Source organism: Bombus vancouverensis, chromosome 2 (assembly GCF_051014615.1).
Source record: "Bombus vancouverensis nearcticus chromosome 2, iyBomVanc1_principal, whole genome shotgun sequence".
Lineage (NCBI taxonomy): Eukaryota > Metazoa > Arthropoda > Insecta > Hymenoptera > Apidae > Bombus > Bombus vancouverensis.
In genome coordinates, this window is record NC_134912.1 from 10847895 (window position 1) to 10869758 (window position 21864).

Sequence of the window (21864 nt, forward strand, 5' to 3'; positions counted from 1 at the left end):
TAGAATAAAATTCGAGATCAGTGTTCGACATGAAACACTAAATTCGTCTTTAGTTGTTCGAATGCTAGTCGAGCTTGCGAACTATAAATTGAGTAACTCACTAGAGAGAAATGTGGTCAATTTTCCAGTCTATGATTGTGTGGTGTTTGTATAATAGGTTACATTGTGTCCTCTAAAATGACGTTTCTTACTTGTAAATATTATTTATTTGACACTAAATAATTTTTATTGATTATAAGAACTCGTTGACAAAAATTTTCGCTATCTGTAAACTTGTGTATTATTTACCAATTCGTGTGAGGTTATGATAAGAAAATTAACTTGAGTCACATCCTGTGTCCAATGTTTACTATTAGATTACTTTGTGGATCCATTAGAGGTAAATAACCTATTGTTTATGTTTTATTCGAAAGATTTAAATGTAATTTGTATTAATTCATAAACATTTACATAACCTCTCATGTAGCGTGCTTGTTTTGACATTCGGTGAATTCACGCTATGATTAAAACATATTCTCTCATATTTATTTGTAACTTGTACATAACCCTCTGTTTCGATAAATCTTATTTATTGATCTTATTTTTTACCTTTTGATACTCTCTGATTGCATTAATTTACTATTATGTTTGAAATACTTGTTATAATGTTCAAAAGGCGAGATAAGAAACATAATAGCCTCATCGATAAACAAATGTAATAAAAAATGCATTTGTAAAATATTCCACATTAGTATTTTTTACAATTCATAACAAATTATGTTCTTACTCTTTATCAAATTATTATACTTAACTAAAACCTTTTTCAACGTTATAATTTTTTATTTTGTACTGTATATATATCTTTTTATATATTTTATCTATTTAATATCATATTATTGTATTATATTGAATATAGCTTTATGTAATGTTTTGATATATAATTTTAAATTAATTTTATTTATAAATGTGATACAAATGTTAGCAACGAAAGTTTATTACACAAATTTTTATATTTATATATATATATATGAATTTAGTTATTGATAATTAAACTATATTAAGGATAACCTATTTAGATGAATAAAAAATACTTTCTCTATTCCTTTCTCTTTCTTTTTCTTTCTTTCATAGATTATACTAATCGCACTATATTATATATGATTATATATATAACTAATATCATATCATAATATTAGCAATTTAAGTCTTATATTAAACACATTTTCTAGAATGTAATAATCTTAAAAATCTTGTAAAATTTTAAAAATTATAAAAAAATATCTTATAGTAAAGTATTTTATTTACTTAAACATCATGGCATAAATGTTTATTAAATTAATATAATACAAATTTTGTGTCATAAAAACTATGATATTAATATTTTATGAAATTATTTTAGATTGTGAAAATTCATTATTATATCAGATATGACATTAAATGGTTTTAGCAATCAAAAATTAAAATGATTGATACAGCCTGTAGTTTAGAAGATGCGTGTCGGCAGGCTCAGGTAATATTTTATTATTATTTTCTAATTTATTATAAGTTTCTAATTAATTCAAGTAGATTTTTTAATTTTAAATATTTACATTTTATATGCAGGATATGATAAATCAGGTATCCAAATGTTGGAAAAATGTTCAAGGACAAAATTCTATAAGTTCAGCTTGTGATAAATTATCTATTCAAAAAAAAGAACAGAATCATTCTAAACACAGCATTCAGTCTAAGTTGACTAGATTATATTTTGAAGAACTTACTAAAGTTCCTCATGCAACTCCTGACTCTGTGTTGGTATGTATACTTCTATAGAAATAATATTTTTAATATTCTTAATATTAAATATGTTCCAAAAAATTTAATATAGATTAATAAACTAGTTTAATAATAATATTTTTATTTATGTAGAATAATCTAGAAAATGAATGTGACCTTTTGGGAAGATTGGTGCAAAGAGAAGGTCTATATACATTAATCGTAAATCTCTATGCTGGTAATAAAGGATACTCACTAGCTGTAAGAAATAGGTAAATATATTATACTTTTCTATTAAGTATATGTTAATATTTATTTACTATATATTTGGAAACTAAATTAATAATAGTAGATTAATAAGTAATTTTAATTTAATAGTGATAAGGGAAATCAGTATGATAAAAATTCAATATTAGCTGAAACACAACTGATGGGTTACGAACAGGGTGAATTGCTTTCATGTATAGATAATGGTCAATTGCCTGCAATGTTGGCTGAACAACTAGAAACTAATCATTCTCATTTATTTTATGATGGTTGTATAATAGCTGAAGTTCGAGATTATCGAAAAGCATTTCCTCATACTAAAGCTGAAGTTCACCATGTGCTTCTTAAGCCTACAACACAAGTGAGAAATAAAAAAAATACTAGTTTTTCACTAGAAATGAAATTTGAGAAATACTAATATAAGTGACAAAATAAGATAATAAATAAAATAATAATTAAGTTTTATCTAATGAATTTAAATTAATCAGCATAATGTCTTAATATCTTTTAGAGTGTACTCTCAGATGTATCAACCTTAACTAGTGATGGTGATTGGAGTCATGAAGAACGATTAATGTTAGAATCACATTTAGTCGCAGCTACCCAAGGACCTCTTTGTCTTGATCCAAATCCTATTCCTAGCATAGCTACAACACGATTAAGGCAATCTAAATCTTTGCTTACTGATCACCAACTTATGCGACAAGCCAAAAAGTTTTCACAGGTAATTAATTGTAATGGACTAGAATGCAACTGTGATTTCTATTTAGTTTGCTTGTGTTTTTAAATATATTATATCATGCTTAATTCTAATATTTGAAATATTTTACCTTGTTTTGTTATAGGTTACAGTTAATCGTAAGAGAAAATTGGAACAATTAGCGCAACCAGAGGGATTAACAATACAAGATTTAATGCAAAAATTAAGAGCAAAGAGAGGAGTAGCTACAACCACTGCCTGTCCACCGCCTTCTCTTACAAATCCTCCTCTACTTCCACCAAATACACCTATTGATGTTTTAAGGTACATTTCAGTAAAAAGTTACTATTATTTATCAAACGTCACTATATGTATTAATACAAATTTATGCTTCATGTATGATAGATTTGCAAAAGCATACGAACGCCCGCGAGAAACAAAAGACTGTTTGCCACATGTTATAGAAGAATATATATTAGAAACGGGAGGAAGTCAAGGTGAAATAGATCACATAAAGCTCTCAATTCTACAAAGACCTTCTAATTCTGAGTACCTGGGAGAGCTTTATATGGATAAGAATCATCGTGAAGGAGAGAAAAACGGATCTGCATGCCGGCGAGTATTTGCTCATCATTCTCTTTTTATCAAATAGAATTTTATATTTTATTGAAGTTATAAAAATTGATTGGACAAATAAATATTTGGAATTTTTTATAGATTTACATTAGGTACAAGAGTTCTGGCAAATCATTACATTCAACAGTTTACGGAAATATTTACGGAAGAGGGTAGAAAGAACGTTAGAATAAAACATGTTGTACCAGGGCAGGTGCCTCGCGTAACATGTACACCTGGTATGCAACGAGCACATCAACAAGTATGTATACTACAAAAGTGAAATTTTTTTCTTATTGTATGAATTTTCAAATAAATACTTTTTGATTAATAAACTTGTTTTAGGCGCAGCAAGCAAAAGCAGCGCAATTAGTTGCTCAGCATTTACAACAAGCTCAATCTCAACATGTCGCGCAGCAGGTAAATTAAATATTTCTTGCTAAATATTTGAATAAAATTATTATACTTTTAATAAACGTAATAAATCTTAATAAGACTGTTCTGAACTAAACTAATATTTAATAATAATTATTTCAGATCTTATCAAGAGCTCAAGGTCAGTTAAATACTCTAGCTGGTCAAGTAGCTTCAATGAAATCTATGACAGAAGCCACTACTTCTGCTAATAACTTGACATGCGTAGATGCAACAAATATTCCGCAAGTTATTGCTCAGACTGAGACTACGTCAATGAGTCCAGGGCAACCTTTAACTAATGGTGGATCAAATGCCTCCACATCTGTACAGATTGATAACTCTACTATGTCGGTTGCTGATGGCAATTCCTGTAATGGATCTGGAATTTTAGTTTTTCAGCAGAAATTAAACAGTAATATTAATAATGCTACATCTACAAATGTTCCAGTTTTGGTAGGAGTTATACATGAATTTATATGAATTATGTGTAACATTATATTTTGATGTTCGGACAACTTTACATATTTCTCTACTTATAGCAAGCTCAATTGCAAGCTGGAACACAAAATTGTGTTACGGAAACCGTTAATCAGAGCCAAAATGAAATACCATTTAAAAAACATTCTACTAATCCCGCGATAACAGCACTTGTAACATCTCTCATGAATTCTGCTCAACAATTTCAACAGCAAGCTGCAGGTTTGTTATGATATTGATATAAACTGTAATACAAAATAAAAGAAATGCTAAAAATAAAAGTATTTTATTAAACATTCTTTCAGCAAATGCAGCAGCTGCTGCTATGAATAGTAATGCACAGACTACAAACAAGTCAAATAATGCTGCGATCCTTAGTTTGTTAAATAGCAGTCCTGCCAATTTGACGCAACAGAAAGTCCAGCCACGAAGGATCTCTTTGAATGCTTCCATCCCATCTAGAGTTCTTAGTCATGGAAATGTCATTAATGTCCCTAATACAACTGGTCAAGTAAGTCAATTAAGCTCGTACTTATACGTTTTTAACAATATTCTGAAATTGTAAGAAATATATTTTTAGGTAAGGGTGAGTTTAAGTTCAACTTTAACAGGACAATTAAGTTGTAAGCAGCAACCAGTCAAAGCAACAGCTGTGAAATTAGCTCGTGTGCAAGATCCTAATTCAACACTTGGATTATCAATGTCAGGACTTTCAGCTTTGTTAGCAGGTAAATATTTGAAGATACACACAAGATACAATTAGTGTGTATTTTTTCTATTATTTCTATTCTGTCTTATTTAAGGTGAACATAATTAAAATTATGTATTATAGGAACGCCATCTGCAGATAATCCAATACCAGGAATTAATTCTGGTTCTTCTCTCCTTGAGCGGTTAACTGCTTCTTCCAGTCAGAATAATCAATCTGCAACGCCAATGAGTACTCCACCATCAACCAATGTAAACCTGCAGGGTGTAAATCTTACTAGTCTGTCGAATTCCATCAATGGTCTTCAAAATGTTCAGGTTGTGGAGAGCTGCTTATTTCAACATATGGCGTAGAAGATGAAATACTACTGTACTATTCATTATACAACAGGTATCATTTCCTGGACTATCACAACCCATTACGATGTCGCTAAATGTGTCAGCAACGACGGGTTCCGTTACACCTACAGGAGTTATTGTTTCTCTGCCTATATCATCTGCAACTAATACTTGCACCACGGTTTCTAGTGTTAGTTTTTTTGTATTTCACGCGTCTGCTCATTTCGGTTAGTTTAACACTTAAATTTTTCTGAAATATTGATTTATATTTCTAGATGGTAGCTACTACAGTTGTTACAACAGCTATTGCTGGAAGTACACCAACAGTAGTAATAACTAATCCTGCCAATACTCATTTGTCGTTACCAATTGGTAAGAATTTATTCTTTTTGATGCACTGATTCTAATCTTCATATTAAATTACTTTATTTAATATATTAATGTTTGACTAACAAAGATAAGTAAATGTTTTATGCCTATATAAACTGAATAATTATGATATACGAAATAATCTGTATTTTATTATACAATAAATGTTGTAGCCCAAATAATACCTTCAGCAGTCAAAGGATTATCACAACAAAACATACGTAGTAGTAATTCTGTTACCCTTGCACAGGTATTTATAAATTATATATTGTGTTATATAATATGTACATAATAATTTATTAAAGTCCCAAAATGAGATAAAGATTACTTCTTAGGGTGGACAGGCAATTCAACTTGTTGGATCTCAAAGGCCACGAGTTAATCATATAGCGCGTCAAGTACAACCAAATCAAGTTAAATCAACTGTTTTATCAAATCAATTAGTAACTGTGGCTAAAACAGTGACAGCCAGTCAGTTAATACTGTCTGGTAATAAACAGGTGTTAACTCCTATAATGGGTAAGTTACCATAGATACCATGTCACAATATATTGTTATTTAAAAATAGATTATAGACAGTAACAACAAATTCTATTGTTTCCATATTATTTTACAATTTCTATTATACATTAATATGTATAAATATTTTTATATAAGCTGCTTAATTTATTCATGTTTAGGACATTATATTAAATTTTTTTCAACAAATAAGGATAGTGTCATGTTTTATAGCAGCAACGAAACCAGTGCTTATGGCGTCCCAGACGACATCTTCTTCCCAAGTAGTACCTGCAAATAAACAAACATTATTGACAAAATCCTTGCATGCTAGAGCTTCTACAGGGCAGTGCAGTCAGCAAACTCAAAGTCTTGGAGTGGCAACATTATCACAACAACAAGTATGTATTTTTGCATTATTAGTATAAATTTTTAGTTAAGAGAAGAAAATTACATATTATAAAAGACGATGTAATATAAAAGAATATATATACTTTTGAATTTATTTAAAATTATAAGTACAATTCAAAGATTGTTTATTCTGTAGTTACAGAGAACTCTTGTTAAACCTGTACAGCTCCAACAGTTACAGTGTTTAACTACACAACATAAAGTAGCGGTTGCAACTAGCAATTCGCAAAACAGGACTCAAATTGAGCCACAGAGAAATTCTACATCTGGCCCTGGGGAAGATCCAGCCTGAACATGTTCAAATAATTAATATTTCATCACACTGAAATAATTGGAGCCTGCCTATAAGAAATGTAATGAGGTTTTTATATATTAAGTTAATATGACATTTGAAAATTTTAATTATGCATGCAATTATAATTGTAAATTATACAATTTTTATTCATGAACGATCAATGTTTAACAGTAAAGACATATTTTATAAAAATCAGCATAATACATATTTGTGCACATGTGCAATAAATTATTTCTACAAAAAACGAAAGAAAAATTTCTGCCTCAAAATATTACTTTGAGGATGGTTTCAATTATTGTATATATAACTTATACATACAATATGATTTGTTTTATATTAAAAAATATAATAAATATTCCATTTTTTATTGACCTCGACCCTTCTTTATATTATTGTTATTTATTTCAAATAAAAATATTTTATGATATACACTTTTTGTAAAAAATCGGTCGCTGCTAGCTACACATTTAGAACTAGTGCAGACGAGCGACTTTGTCCGCAGTATATCACTCTGATCATATGTCTGTTTTCGTTGTTGTTAACTGGGAAAACAAATAAAGATATATGATCGCAGCGATATCGCGCGGATAAAGTCATTTGCTGCATCGGGTTTTATGTTACTTCATATGAACACATTAGAATTATTAAAAATGTGTGGGATTGTCTCGAGAATAGGGAATCAACTTGGGATTCGAGATGAATCATCAAAATTTGAGTGGAATTCCGATATTTTCGTATTTCTCAAGATTCTGAGATCTTGTCCGAATCCACCTGAATTCTAATTTATCCCAAGTTCATAATGTTAATTCGTCAATAATCATAAACATAAAGTAAATTAAGTTTTGTCTTAATGTTTTTATTTTATTAATTATATATATATTAACATGTCATAATTTAATATATAAACTCTTGAAGATAGCTATTTTCAGTATTATTTATAATTACAAATACTGAAACAACTTTCAAAATAATTTTTCATAGTTCAAAATAAGCATGAAGTGTTATTTATATTCTTAACAATTGCAACATAATTTGTGAATCGTTAGTTTCATACGGGAGTACTCGAAAAGGTATCCAGAAATGAAGTAATAAGTTAAAATACAACAAATCTTTCATCCAAATAAGTAATTAATCTTAAAATAAAATTACATAACTTATGTATGGGATCGAGTGGAAGTTACAAATATGTAAGTCGAATAATAAAGCCGGAAAAAATAAATAAATTTCAATTATGTAACTATATACAGTTTTTAACACCATAAAACATTTTTTATGTACAATTTAGATAGATTAAGTAATATACAGTATCACTTTTTAAACATATAAAAATTAATACATATATAACATTTACATATAAGTTACATGATAATAATCTGGGATGTTCTTATACCTATACTAAATTAATACATACGTCAAACATATGGTACAGTACATATACCTATAAACACAGCAATTTTTTTTTAATAATAATATAATTTAATATGTAATTAAATGTATAACTTGTGCTTTTTATAATTATTGCTATAAGTCACTTATTACGTAATGATATTTAGTTCAGTATATGATACAAAAATGTCATTCTTTAACCATAATTAAATATCCTCAACAGTGATTACGTCAATAACAAACGGTATAAAAATTTTGTATATTAGTTGGCATTCAGTTCCAGCTGTATGCAATAACAAAATTTGTTTTCTTATTCTAATTTAAATAATTAATTTCATTATTTGTTTAAGTATTTATTGCAAATAGGAACTGCACAAATAATTTGGCACTGCTCAGTGTTGGAAAATATCTACATAAATATTTTTACTAAGAAGTATAATAGAATTAGAAAAGGAGAAAAAATGGGGAAAATAATTTACTCAGCTCTCATGCTTACACTCCTTGTCAAAAAGATAACCCAGGTGTGCTATCTTCAATTTCTTAATGATGCGTGTAAAGTTTTTCGTCTGTAACATATAATATTAAAACATTATGAGCTCAGAATATGCGGTTCGTTGAAAATAATTAAAAATATTATGAGATTTAGTGTGTAACAAAAAAAATTGTTTTATTTTAAGAACGAAATGATAACACATGTACAATAAGAAAATAATAATCAACATAAACTGTAACTAACAATAATTACTTATCAAACATATATATTTATTTAATAATGGGTACATCCCCCTTTATTTTCCATTACTTCTATTATAAGATTTGGTATCGATTTATATAGTTTCTGGATATAATTTTGACTTAACGTATCCCATTTGCGTATAATTGCATTTTTTAATTCTTGTACTTGTTGATACTGCTTTCCATCCGCGTATACGCCGTGAACAAGTTCTGTCCTACAATTTTCAATAATATTAAGGTCCGGGGAGCGTGCAGGCCACGGCAAAATAGATATATTATTTTCATTAAAATATGATTGGACTAATCTTGATGTGTGTACAGATGCATTATCTTGTTGAAAGATGTAATCAGGTCCAGAAATGCGTTCTGCAGGATTATTTATTTGTTCTTTGATTAAATTTATGTATCGGACACTATTCATTCTCCCATTGAAGAACTTGATACTTGTCTTGCCAAAATAACCGATGCCGGCCCAAACCATCACGCTGCCTTCTTCCATTTGTCGTCGAATTGCTGACATTGTCTCTTTTCTTATGTCATGAAAATAATATTTGAACCCATCAGAACCATCCAAGTTGAATCTTTTTCATCTAAAAATAGTACCCTTCTCCATTTCTTTTTCCAATGCATTCTTTCTTTTGCAAAGCGTAAACATTCTATTTTGTGTTTCGTTGTTAACGAAGGTTTCTTTTTCAATCGTAGCCTCTTAATATCTTTGCAGGATAATAAAACTCGACAAACACTTGAAATAGTGGCACTAACAATAGATTTTTCCATTATTTGCTTCGTTGTTAACTGCGAGTTGGAAGCTACGCGCAAGATTGCTCGCTTATCACGATCAGATAACGATGACGGTCGACCAGTACTTTTCTTTTTGCCATAATCTTCAACATTTTTAAAGAAATTGTGTATTACTTTACGACTTCTTCTTATTATTTTCGATATTTTTGCTACTGATAACTGTTGCTGTTTTAGTTCAAGAATTTGCTTTTTTTCAGACTCGTTTAATCTCTTTCCGCGTCCCTTACAAATTTATATAACATTGTACTATAATCTTTACTCGTTGATAGATCATGAACTACTGAGCAGTTTCTAAACATATTAACAGAGTGTGTTATCATTTCGTTCTTAAAATAAAACAATTTTTTTTGTCACACACTAAACCTCATAATATTTTTAATTATTTTCAACGAACCGCATATTCTCATGCTCATAATGTTTTTATATTATACGTTACAAACGAAAAACGTTTACATGCGTCATTGAGAAATTAAAGATCGCACACCTGGGTTATCTTTTTGACGAGGAGTGTAGAAGTATTATGGTTAACATATGAAACTTCTAACAACACTCAACATAAAATCCGAATAAATATCTTTTATGATGTGCATTTCCATCATAGTCAGCCTCTTTCTTGGAGATCTACTCATACTTGATTTACAAGTATTTAATAATGATGTTAAATGTTTTTTACCATGATACATTAATAATAAAATACTGCGTATGCTCTGTTGAAGATACTTCTTATATATATATATATATATCACATTTTTATATGGTTACTTGTGTTGCATCTTATACTTATCAGTGCATAACACAGACTGCTCTTGTTTAATAAAAGTGTTTTCATCCATACTCTTTACTTCTTTAAACGACATGTTTTTCAAATGTTATAAAAAATTATCAATATTGAGCACACTGATACTATTTCTCTCTATAATATCACCAACATTATTGACTACAAAAATATGCATACCTGATAATATAATTGACTATAGATAGTGATGATACTCATTGTCTATATCAATTATCATAAGAAAAAATCTATTTTACTTTAAATCTTTAATCATTGTTAATCCATTTCTGATTGGAAAATTGGTGGGTTGGAAGCTCTTGTTGTTTGTAAATTTTTACTTATTTCCCATTCACTCTCTGGATCAGAAGATGTATTTAACACACCCAAAATATCATCTTCTAAAGACATTTCTGATAAATTTTCTATGCTTTGTTGATCTGCATCAGTATATAGGGATTCTGTTACAGCTAAAAGATAAATATTTCACGTGTAATCTATTTATATAATATATATACAATAATCAGTATTTAAAATAACTTACTATCATTGAGGGTGTGTTGAGATAACCATGTGGGTGTATCCCATTCATCAAATTGTAATTTTGTATTATTTTCAATTTCTTCTATAGATAACATTGCATGTGAATCGGAGTCTGTAACGTCAAATATCTCTGTCACTTGCACTTTGTTATTATCATCCATGTAATAATATGCCATTACAGCTTCTTGCTCAGAAGTTACCTATATATTTAAGAAGAAAATTTACATTGTATTGATATTGATTATATATAATTATTAATAAATGTTCGTAGTTTACCTGAAGAATATTTTCAAAAGTATCATCAACAGTTGAAAGATTGGACATATTTATAACACAATTTGACGTATTACTATTATCCTCCCATGGTTGTCTGAAAGATATAAGTTAAAATAAGAAATATCATTTATTAATTAAAAAGTTTTAAAATACTATTAAGATTTATAAACTTACAATTCATTGTATTGTAATGTCAAATTTAGATTTTTCTTATTTTTATATAAATTATCAGTCTTGTCTGCTACTTCCATATCATATATGTCTAAAAAATGAGAAAGATTAATATACAAGAAAATGTTATTTTTTATAATTAGTACAAAAAATAAACAAAATTCTATTTACTTGAGCCATATTCTGTAATGTCTAACTGACATTTAATAGTCTGTGGCACTTGGTAATAGGCATTGATTTTAGGAAATAGCATACATAATTCGTTTAATAAAAATGTTCTTAATTCTAATAGGTTCCTTCGCAATTTAGGCACATTCAAAATAAACCTGAAAATAAAATAAAATATTAATTCATAGACAACTGTTATGAAACTAAGAAAGTATACGCATAGTAAAAAGAATAAGTTACAGAAGCAGAAAGTTAAGATTTTTGACATTAAATGTAAATAATTTAAATAAATAACTTAAATAACTTTTTCACAATTTAAAACATATATATAAATATAAAAAATTCTATTTGCTTGAACCATGTATGTAATGTCTAATTGACATTTAATAGTCTGTGGCACTTAGTACTAGACATTAAGTTTGAGAAATATCATACTTAACTGGTTTAAGAAAAATTTATATATATATACATTTATTATATTTAAAGAGATCTAAAATAATAATGCATTATATGTGAATATATGGAATGAAACTTTATAAAATTCTTATTCAAAGTAATAAGAATTCTATTTATAGTAAGTATTTTCAATTTATGTATTTTCCAATTTCATTTTTCATAATTGTATGTTCAGGTAATATATAAGACATTTTATATAGCAATACATAAGAAATGCAAAGCTTACCAAGAAGATGTCATATTATGTCTAGCACATGACATTTGTGGAGATGTATGAAGAATATTGCCAATTATATTGTATTCCAAGGTGTGACTTTCTATCTTGTTACCAATCAGACTATGACCACATGCATAATGTTAAATATGATATTATACATAATCACAATATCAAATAAATAAAAAAAATTCATTCAATCAGACAATTAGAATATGAGACAAATTAAGTTATATTTTATCAATTTGGATGATTACGGGAATTTTAATGTAAATATGATTTTAAAGTAATATTACATAGAGTGAAGTTGAAAGGTTGAAAACATAAATTTGATTCCTAATGATAACTAACCATAAAAATTAATAACCAGCATTAGTTAATAGATAGAAAAGATATGAATATACTTACTAATTTTACTACAACAACAAGTCTGTATTTATATATATTATTAATTTTTAATTTAATTATAAATCATTTTAATTACACTATTACTTTAGTAGCATGCAGTTTTAAGCAAGCAATATATCATGCATATTAGTTTCTTATTCCATTGATACACACAACTCTATCAAATTATGTAAACATTACAAATGTAATATATACATTAATTATTTTAAAAATAAAAGATTCGTCAAAAAGAAATAAACAAATGATGCAATGCATAATAATATACTTACTTTGTGAAAGTTGCATATACTACATCTGCTGGCAGTGTACATGGTAGACTAAGTAATGATAAAAGCTTTACACTTCGATGTTTAAATAACCAATTAATGAGACCTTTATTGGCAGAATCAATTGCATCTTGAAATATGGTCATAACTGTTTCAGGTAAATTAGATACTAGCGCTTCCTACAAAATATATGTGTACATTTATGTATAAAAAATATTCTTATTGTAACTTACACTGCACATATTAAAGTTATACCTGTCTATGCATTTTACATTCTAGGCATTCAGGATCATAATCCATGTTATCATCAAGAGTTTCTGAGACTACAAATGTGGACTGTACAGCTAAACATCGGGTACAATTAAGTAAATTATTGCGGTGAAGAAATCTTAATGCATCATCAAAACCTTGTTTACACATGTTTGAGAGCATCTGTAAAGGCAATTATATATTTATAATATATTTAATAATATTAATATAAAACTATATAACTGGTAATATTTATAACTAGTTATAACTAATAACTATATAACTGGTAATATTTATAACTAGTTATAACTAATAACTAATATAACTGGTTATATTTAATAATATTAAAGCGCTTTATGATATTAATGTTTAAATCTTATCTATATAATTTTGTTAATTTTTATTTCATAATATCCTTTTTATGTTATCTTATCTATGTTATTTTATTTCTTTAATATCCTCTCTATGTTACAAGTACTTCATATAAACTTACCTCTAGATTTGGTGGGAAAAGTATTCTTGCAAACCTATATATATTTTGTCTTGAAAGCTCAATACTTGTATTGGCAAGATTGACCTATTAATTATAAATGTTCATTTATTATATTTTACATACGATTTAGTAATCTATTCTTTAGTAATCTAGTAATTTAATCTTAGCAAGAACAGTTATTTATTCAATTTAAATATTTCGTAAATTATCTGAATAATCATAAGTAACTTACATGGAAAAGTTGGGAAGAAACATCTCTAGGGCAAATATCACTTTCCCCACAAAAAGGACTAATTGTAATAGTATTTTCATCAAGTGTAGGAAGATTATCACTAAAACCACCATCCATATATCTAACACCATGAAATCTTGGTGGTAAGAGACCAGAAAAAATTGGGACAAATGCACTAGCCAATAATGCCTATAAAAGAAAAGTTTCAATATTACAAACTTAAATTTATATAAATTTTTAGTTATATAAATTATATGAATTTTAACATGAATATTGTTTTACCTGCAATAAATCTTCCTTAGACGAGAATTGTGAAACAATTACATTTCTTCCGTCGTATACTCTTGTTAAGGAAACGTGAAGCTTGCCGCTAACACGAATATGAGCATCATTAGGCAGATGCTGGAACAAAGATAATATTTCGTTATATATTAAAATATTAACAACAAGAGTTCATCTTAGAAATGTCTATTGCTGTATTTAATAACTTTAAAAGTGTAAATACTATATATGTTATTTTTGCAAAATTCGAATATTTATATTCATTTTAAATTATAGTTAATGATATGTACCTTCTGTAAACTTTCTAACAATATCTCCTGTACATTAAATGATGGACTAAATGGACCAAGAGTTCGTTGTCGTGCTTCACGCGCAACGCGTAATACGTTACTTGTGATCTCCCCTATAAAAAATGTGTGCTTATAATTATTATAGGGAACAACAACTAGGAATAACTTAAAGTAAATTATAGAAATAAATCTCATTAATTAAAAATTAATTATATTAAGATTTACTTGCATAAACTCCGTTTAAGTAGAAATTTCATTTAAATCGTATATAGCGATCTATGCAATCTGGTGTAGTTAAAAACAGATCATTTATTTGTCTTTTTCCATCATAAAATGGGAAAAAGCTATAAATTGTTTTGTTCAATTATAAGATAGGAAAAATAAGAAACTTTGAGTTGTTCTTGATATTTTCACTTACAGCTTCATATTTACACATTTTTTTATTTTTTTCAAAAATCCTTAGAAGCTTTTATTACATTAACTTAACATATTTTTCGAGATAAATTTAGTATATTTTTATACCTGACGTAAATAAGAAGCAAATACCACTGATGTATTTATCTTATCCCGAATTTACAATATACTTCAATTATATCAAGATTAAATTGATTGTGATATATACATATCCCTATATCACAAATATAAGTACACGCAAAATTATATCTATAGGGTGTGTTCATTTATAAGCTGTGAAAAAATATATGTATATAGGGTCAGAAAAATGAATGAATTTATATTATGAATTAACTAATATTATAAGAATATAAAATCGATATTTTTGCATATTTATTTAGCATTAATACATCAGCCAACTTATACGATTTAACGCTATGAAGCCTCATAATGAATACAGATTGTATGTAGGATTTCATAACTTCTACTATCGTTTTACATTATACTTCCATTATACAACGTTGAATCTACCTAAATTATCTTACAGTTTCAAAGTTAGACATACTTTCTACATTTATTACATGATCGCAGTTACAGTTCGTTTAAAAGTATACTATTTGATTAATGACTTAATGATTAAAAAAATGGACAAAAATATGATAAATTCTTATCCGGCAATGTTATAATTTTCACTTTTTTCACTTTTTATAAACTCATTATACTATGTCCCTTAAAATTACCATTTAAAATTGTTCATAACATTAAACATTTAATATCTCATCTAGAAATCGTGAAAATAAAGTAAACATAATTTTTATCTATGCACGAAACGTTGAGTGCAAGATAATAACTAAAAGTGAACATTTCTATTATAGGTAGATAGAATGTGATTATCATGCCAACAGATAGGATTAAAAACGACAATAAAAGATCCTTATATTAAGTTATTGCAAAAAGAGAACAGAAATATAATAGATTGAGAAAGTTCTATTCAATTCGAACTATAAAATATTTGACATTGCTGATAACTCTTCAGAGGCTACAGATAAATTATTATCAAATGTATCTTAGATCGGCAAGGGCAACACGATAAGAAAATCTTACGAAGTAAAGACCTTAAACCTATAAAATTCAGAAAAATGTCCAGTTTGAAATCTATGGTTTATTACACCAATAACGATACACCAGTATGAAAACTTTTTAAAATCATTAGGGAATAAATTTATTGCTGCTAGGGATTATAATGTCAAGCATAAATTATGGGGATTACAAACTAACACACCGCAGATAAAATGTCAGAACAAGCTATACGATTCTTATAGACCTCCCATCCAAACCAATGTACACAAACGTAACAAATCACCTATACAACAATAGCACTAATTAGGCTCAATTTAAAAAATACCTAGAAGCTAAATAAATAATAATATACCTCTAGATACCTCAAGTTGAATAGCCACCAAACCAGTAGAAAATGATAGAAATTATCTATCCTTCCCGGCTTATACATTGCAGAAAATTAAGTTTAAACGTAAATCGAAAAGTAGTTGGCAAAAACATAAAACACAGCTCAACAAAAGCAGATTAAACGCCATCATTAAAGAAGTGAAACAATTAATCCCAAATCATTGCAATATAGAGTTTCACGAATACATAATGAAATTATCACCCAATGAAGACATGAACTATTCACTCTGGAAAGCTACCAAAAAGAAAGCATCTACATGATAAATATTCAAAACACTACTAAAACAATTTACCAAATATCCTTCTTGGACAAATTGTAAAGTGCATTAGAGTTATAGAAGGATAGAAAGGAAAACGATTTATTACACGATTATAAAACCTTCTGGGAATACTAAAAAATACCCTCTGGCAATGCTGAATAGGGCCCTTAAATACTCCTATACGAAGAAAAACAAATTCTTTAAGCTGCTGATTCACAATGTAAAGTTTGGAGCGATTTCTTACTACGAACTACCTGGTTAAAATCTCTAACATCGTAACATGAAAGAGAGATTGTGAGAGAGATCATAATATAAAAGATAGTTCGATATTTTATAACATAAATATAATTTTGCGTAATTAATGAAAATAGATGCAGCCGCATCAATTTCACGGATTCCGTGGATTAGCATTATTTTGTAAAATAGAGTGGTCAATTCTTATGTATTCATATATATATATATATGAATCATATAGTAGTCATATATATATATATATATTCATATATATAGCCTTATCTTTTATCGTATGAATTGGCATTGCCTTTCTACAAAAACAAACATTCCTTTGTTTGCTTAACATGTTTCATGGTATTGATGTTATCAATACCAGAAGGGAATAGTTTATTTTCTGACTAGGACACTTAAATCACGACGCTTTGATAATTGGCATTTTTAACGAGAGAAACTACAATAATCTTTTTAACTAAAAGATGTTATTCTTTAAAGAAAAACATTCTTTCATTCGTTTTAGAATAAATGTCTTGATTTTTCTTCATAAAAAATTTATCGAGATATATCATCGACATATCGATTATCTTAGCATAAAAAAGAACAAGAATAATAGGTCATTGTTTTTTTAAATTTCGACGCAGTTTTAGATTACCAGCCGCGTTCAATCCTCATATCAAATTACTCGTCTGTATTTGCTGATATTAATTAGACTTTAACCATTTTTTTCGCGATAACAAAAATCCTGAATAATGGAAATAATTGATATTATCGAGCTGTTTGCATACCATGCGTTTATATTTCTTACAGTTAATTTAAAAATTTCCATTTTTTCTAAACATGAATGACATGTTACAGTTTATATAACAAATATAGTAAATATGCATCTTAGAGACCATGTAGTTATATAAGTTGAATAGATGTACTAATTTTTTTCAATAATAACCTTAATACATAAATACTTAGGTACAATTACATATTATTAGACTATGGATATTTATGCAAATTCATATTTTATGAATATCGTAAAAAAAATGGGACTGAAGTACATAATTGTTTTCCTTAATAAAGATTATAATAAGTACTACGTTTTGCATATTTTACATATTTTCGTATATTCTATGTATTGTCACACCTTCAAATTTTCCATAGATGAATAAAAGTCCGCATTACATATTCATATAAGAATATTGAAAAAGTAGTATACCTATTACAAATAGTACAGAATTACAATCATTTCCTAATTTACTTTGTAGCTATACTCTTATTCTAGGTATACGAACCAATATTTCATTATTTCTCTGTATCTGAAGTGTTAAATATGTATTATGCACTAGCTGTCGAACATGTTTCGTTTCCAGGATATGTATGTATATTGTTTTAAATGCTTCGTAGCTGCATCACTTATCGCTTATTACAAACGTATTGATGTATATTTAATATACGTGTTATGTAGTAGTTGCATTAATCTGGAAACGACCTTAAATGTGTCTTTTCGGTAGGATAACATTGTGAAAACGTTTACGTCATAGATTATACACATGATTATAGAATGCTGTCACGCATAAGTATCAGTAATAAAATTATCATACATTAAAATTACGAGCATATATATATATAAATTGTGATTGACTTAATTAATATTCTCAATATGATCGAGTTATTTAATACTGATTCTTTAAATACATATGAATGAACATTAAATGTTACTTTAATTAAAAATCATATATTGTAATCAAAATAATATTTAATGCTTGATTGCATATATACATTACACATAAAAGATCTATATTGAGAAAATTCAAAATATGAATAAATAATTTTTTCGAAAATGTTGGATTCATTTATTAAAGAAGCATATTAACAATGGAATTTGATAAGACTGATTGCTACATGTATAGTAATAGTATACAATAATACACATACATATTTGAGTCACCGTTTCGAAACAAATACCATCTATCTTTTGCGATTTAATATTAACTTATTAATATTGAGACTGATTTGTATATGTATAACTATGTCTTTGATCTGTTATCGCTATATGTATTATAATTCCATATAGAGTGATACGGAAGTAATGACGCTAGAAAGATATCAGGTGATATTGTTAATTTGATAAATAAATATGTGATGTGTATTGAAGGAAATGAAATTTAATCAAATAACTGGTATATTTTTGAAATTAAAGATGTAAACACATAAAACGTAAACTATGTAATATGTGTGTGAACCAAATTAATCTTTCTCCATTTTAACATTGGATATTTCATATAAATCTTTCGCACATATATTAGCATTTATTGGCTAACAAGTCGAAAATCCAAATTAAGCACAAAAAATAAATTAAAAATATACAAAACGATCATAAAACGTACGGAATACCACTATGGGGAACAGCAGCAATGAGCCATATAAGCAAAATAGAGACTATGCAAACTAAAATTCTTAGAACAATAGTAAACACCCCATGGTACGTTAGAAACGAGGATATTCGGAAAGACCTGGGAATGCCAAAAGTCAAGGAAGAGATTAGCAGATGAGTAAGAAGGTAAAGAGAAAGATTAGCAATGCACCCGAACCGACTGGCAGCGGAAACGATCAACACATCAAGCATAGAAAGAAGACTAAAAAGGAAACACCCAACAGATCTCATAAAGGATATAATCTAATAAACACGAAGGTGGTACCCCCGCTACCCCGCTGGGGGTAGCCACCCACATGATAATCAAACAGCCAAAAAATTCTACCAAATGTCCAAATTGGACAAATTGTGAATGTAAACAACTAAATAAAAAAAAAGAAATATATTAGCATTTTATGTATATTACGTATATGTCACAAGACGTATATATGTTTTAATGACTCTATATGTAAAACATATTTGTACCCGTATCGTCTATAAAAAATGTTCCACGTAATACATACTTATTCCAAAACATTTCCAAAGGATATATAAAATTATAATACATTTTATTCGTACCATGTTTGTTGTTCTTATTATTTAAAATGTTTTAACAACTATGTAATACTAATCGTAAATATTTAACTATGCGTTATCAGTTATTTATTATTATTACGAAATATTATGTATTACGAAAGCATCGGATTTCTAGTTGGCCATGGTACTGTACTACAAGATAGGATGTAAACACAACAGTGAATTTATAAGCGGATATATATGTATATACGAAACGATTAAGAATTTTCGCAGTCTATATATTCTGTGCGTTTACATATTTATTCCCCATTTATATTAAAAATCTTCAGAGAGTACTTTTTAACAACATTTATATAGTTTTTCAAACGATTATTTTGATATTTATCACCAATTATAAATCTTCATCTTATAAATTTTTTGAGTAAATTTTTTGAGAAATTTATTGCAATGTTTTGATTAAAAGATTAAATGAAATTACTTTTATATTCCAGCTTAAAAATATTTGATAAAATATTTTACCATTGTGAGATTTACTAAAATAAAAAATACTTCTCTTTTACACAAAGTGATAAGTTTTTATTACAATAAAAAATTTTCAGTAATGCGCAATAACTAATGCCAATATGCCTGTTATAATTGCTTCCATTATATTGTATATTTATTCTCAGGCTTACTACAAAGAAAAGCATTTGATAAGTGTTCTTGTTACTACTTCCCATTTGCTTATTCTATGCTTGACCTAATTATGAGATTCATTTCCAACATTACCAAGTTCATACAGCTTCTATCAATAATTTTGAAATTTTATAAACAATAGGAAATGTAATATAGAGACAAGCAGAAGTGAAATAAATTATATTTAGCTGCATATAGTGAAATAGGGATTTTGAGATTTTAAAATATAATTACAATAATTACGTTTTATAAATTTTATATCATTTATTCACATAAGTAAAAAGAAAATCATTTATATGGTCTATATAACAAATTAATGATGCTTGAAAAATGTTAAAATTTATAATCGTTATTTAAGATTTATTTAGGAAATATAAAAACTGATGAAAGTCAATTTTGACAGCTATATTTTTTACATTAACAGCACATGAACATAACCTTAAGTATATATTGAGTTGCAATATCGTCATATTTTATATTAAAGGAGTGAATAAAGATATTTACGGTTTAATTACAGCGTGAAATCACCGGAGCCACCGGGACAATTTGTTTAACATGCGCGCAATGGATACAAAACGTAAGATCGTGTAATATCAGAAAGTCAATAAATCGAACCATAACATTGAAAAAAACTAATTATTTAAGATACTATATATCTGGTAGATATATATAAACAAAGGAGTTCACTTACCGAGGGGTAAATCACAAAGAAGACAACAAGCAGCGATAGCACCAGCCGATGCACCACTAATCTTATCCAAAAGTAAATGTGGAGCGTATTTCTTAAAGCACACTGCTACACCAACATGGTAAATACCAAGGAAACCGCAACCAGCAAACGATAAATTCATTTCGGAATTCTCTTATACTTTATGTCGTTTATTGTTAATTCGTTTAGATCGATTGTCAAGAATAATCATATGATAAATAAAAAATACTGATTCCCTTTCTTCGGCACTATGAACATCGCACATAAAGAGAGACAGTATGAACGACGTACTTCGCACGACGTCCGCGTTTCAACTATTAGTAGTCCTTTGCAGCAGCAACAATAGTCTCCCGAAACTCTTGAGTCTAATCTTGAATACGATTGAAAAAAAAAATACATGATGTTACAAACAGCCAGAGAGATAATACACATTTGATGACGTACGGTTTGTAAATACTTGCCAAGTTTCTGATTGGTCGATTTTAATCACATCCCAATGGTGTGGTGATAGCCCCGCCCACTCAGCGTTCTTAAACTCATTCAATGTGTAATACATATTTCTACAGGTGCACGTGTTTTCCCAACAATATGATTGTCTTAAAATGCGTTCATGCTCATT

The 21864-nt window shown here is 27.9% G+C and overlaps 2 protein-coding genes across 9 annotated transcripts; one reads left to right on the plus strand and one right to left on the minus strand.

Moving 5' to 3' along the window:
- Window positions 1-25: 25 nt before the first annotated feature.
- On the plus strand, window positions 26-7517 carry LOC117163340 (uncharacterized). Of its 4 annotated transcripts, XM_033345538.2 has the most exons (22): window positions 26-379; window positions 1379-1489; window positions 1582-1773; window positions 1888-2006; window positions 2113-2362; window positions 2513-2725; window positions 2847-3025; window positions 3107-3316; window positions 3419-3578; window positions 3662-3736; window positions 3854-3872; window positions 3960-4186; window positions 4273-4432; window positions 4516-4721; window positions 4791-4938; window positions 5043-5236; window positions 5310-5447; window positions 5533-5629; window positions 5800-5876; window positions 5962-6145; window positions 6359-6525; window positions 6672-7517. In XM_033345538.2, the coding sequence occupies exons 2-22, from the start codon at window positions 1442-1444 to the stop codon at window positions 6825-6827; spliced, it is 3219 nt and encodes a 1072-aa protein (XP_033201429.1). In that variant the 5' UTR covers window positions 26-379; window positions 1379-1441; the 3' UTR covers window positions 6828-7517. The 4 variants fall into 4 exon arrangements, with proteins under 4 accessions (XP_033201429.1, XP_033201428.1, XP_076484039.1 ...); XM_033345537.2 differs by having other exon boundaries at window positions 3854-4186; window positions 6362-6525; XM_076627924.1 differs by having other exon boundaries at window positions 1427-1489; window positions 3854-4186.
- A 148-nt stretch (window positions 7518-7665) lies between these two features.
- bmm (brummer) lies at window positions 7666-21672 on the minus strand. 5 transcript variants are annotated; one of them, XR_013061888.1, is made up of 14 exons: window positions 21228-21672; window positions 14573-14685; window positions 14283-14402; window positions 14001-14189; window positions 13769-13852; window positions 13282-13458; window positions 13030-13205; window positions 12365-12475; window positions 11686-11840; window positions 11518-11605; window positions 11344-11437; window positions 11069-11267; window positions 10708-10994; window positions 7666-8782 (listed from the first exon to the last, which is right to left on the minus strand). XR_013061888.1 is itself a non-coding variant. In XM_033345539.2 (13 exons), the coding sequence occupies exons 1-13, from the start codon at window positions 21385-21387 to the stop codon at window positions 10804-10806; spliced, it is 1857 nt and encodes a 618-aa protein (XP_033201430.1). In that variant the 5' UTR covers window positions 21388-21672; the 3' UTR covers window positions 8858-10803. The 5 variants fall into 5 exon arrangements, 2 of the variants coding, with proteins under 2 accessions (XP_033201430.1, XP_033201431.1); XR_013061887.1 differs by having other exon boundaries at window positions 10237-10994; XR_013061886.1 differs by having other exon boundaries at window positions 8962-10994.
- Between the last annotated feature and the right edge of the window lie 192 nt (window positions 21673-21864).

Bases quoted from the DNA above. Each gene is read 5' to 3' on its own strand.
- LOC117163340 (XM_076627924.1), top strand. From the start codon at position 1,442: ATGATTGATACAGCCTGTAGTTTAGAAGATGCGTGTCGGCAGGCTCAG. The intron at 1,490-1,581 runs GTAATATTTTAT...TTTTATATGCAG, and splicing joins ATGCGTGTCGGCAGGCTCAG to GATATGATAAATCAGGTATC. The intron at 1,774-1,887 runs GTATGTATACTT...TTATTTATGTAG, and splicing joins CAACTCCTGACTCTGTGTTG to AATAATCTAGAAAATGAATG.
- bmm (XM_033345539.2), bottom strand. From the start codon at position 21,387: ATGAATTTATCGTTTGCTGGTTGCGGTTTCCTTGGTATTTACCATGTT. The intron at 13,853-14,000 runs GTAAGTTACTTA...TATAATTAATAG, and splicing joins TTTCTTCCCAACTTTTCCAT to GTCAATCTTGCCAATACAAG. The intron at 11,268-11,343 runs GTAAACTACGAA...TTAAATATATAG, and splicing joins CTTTTGAAAATATTCTTCAG to GTAACTTCTGAGCAAGAAGC.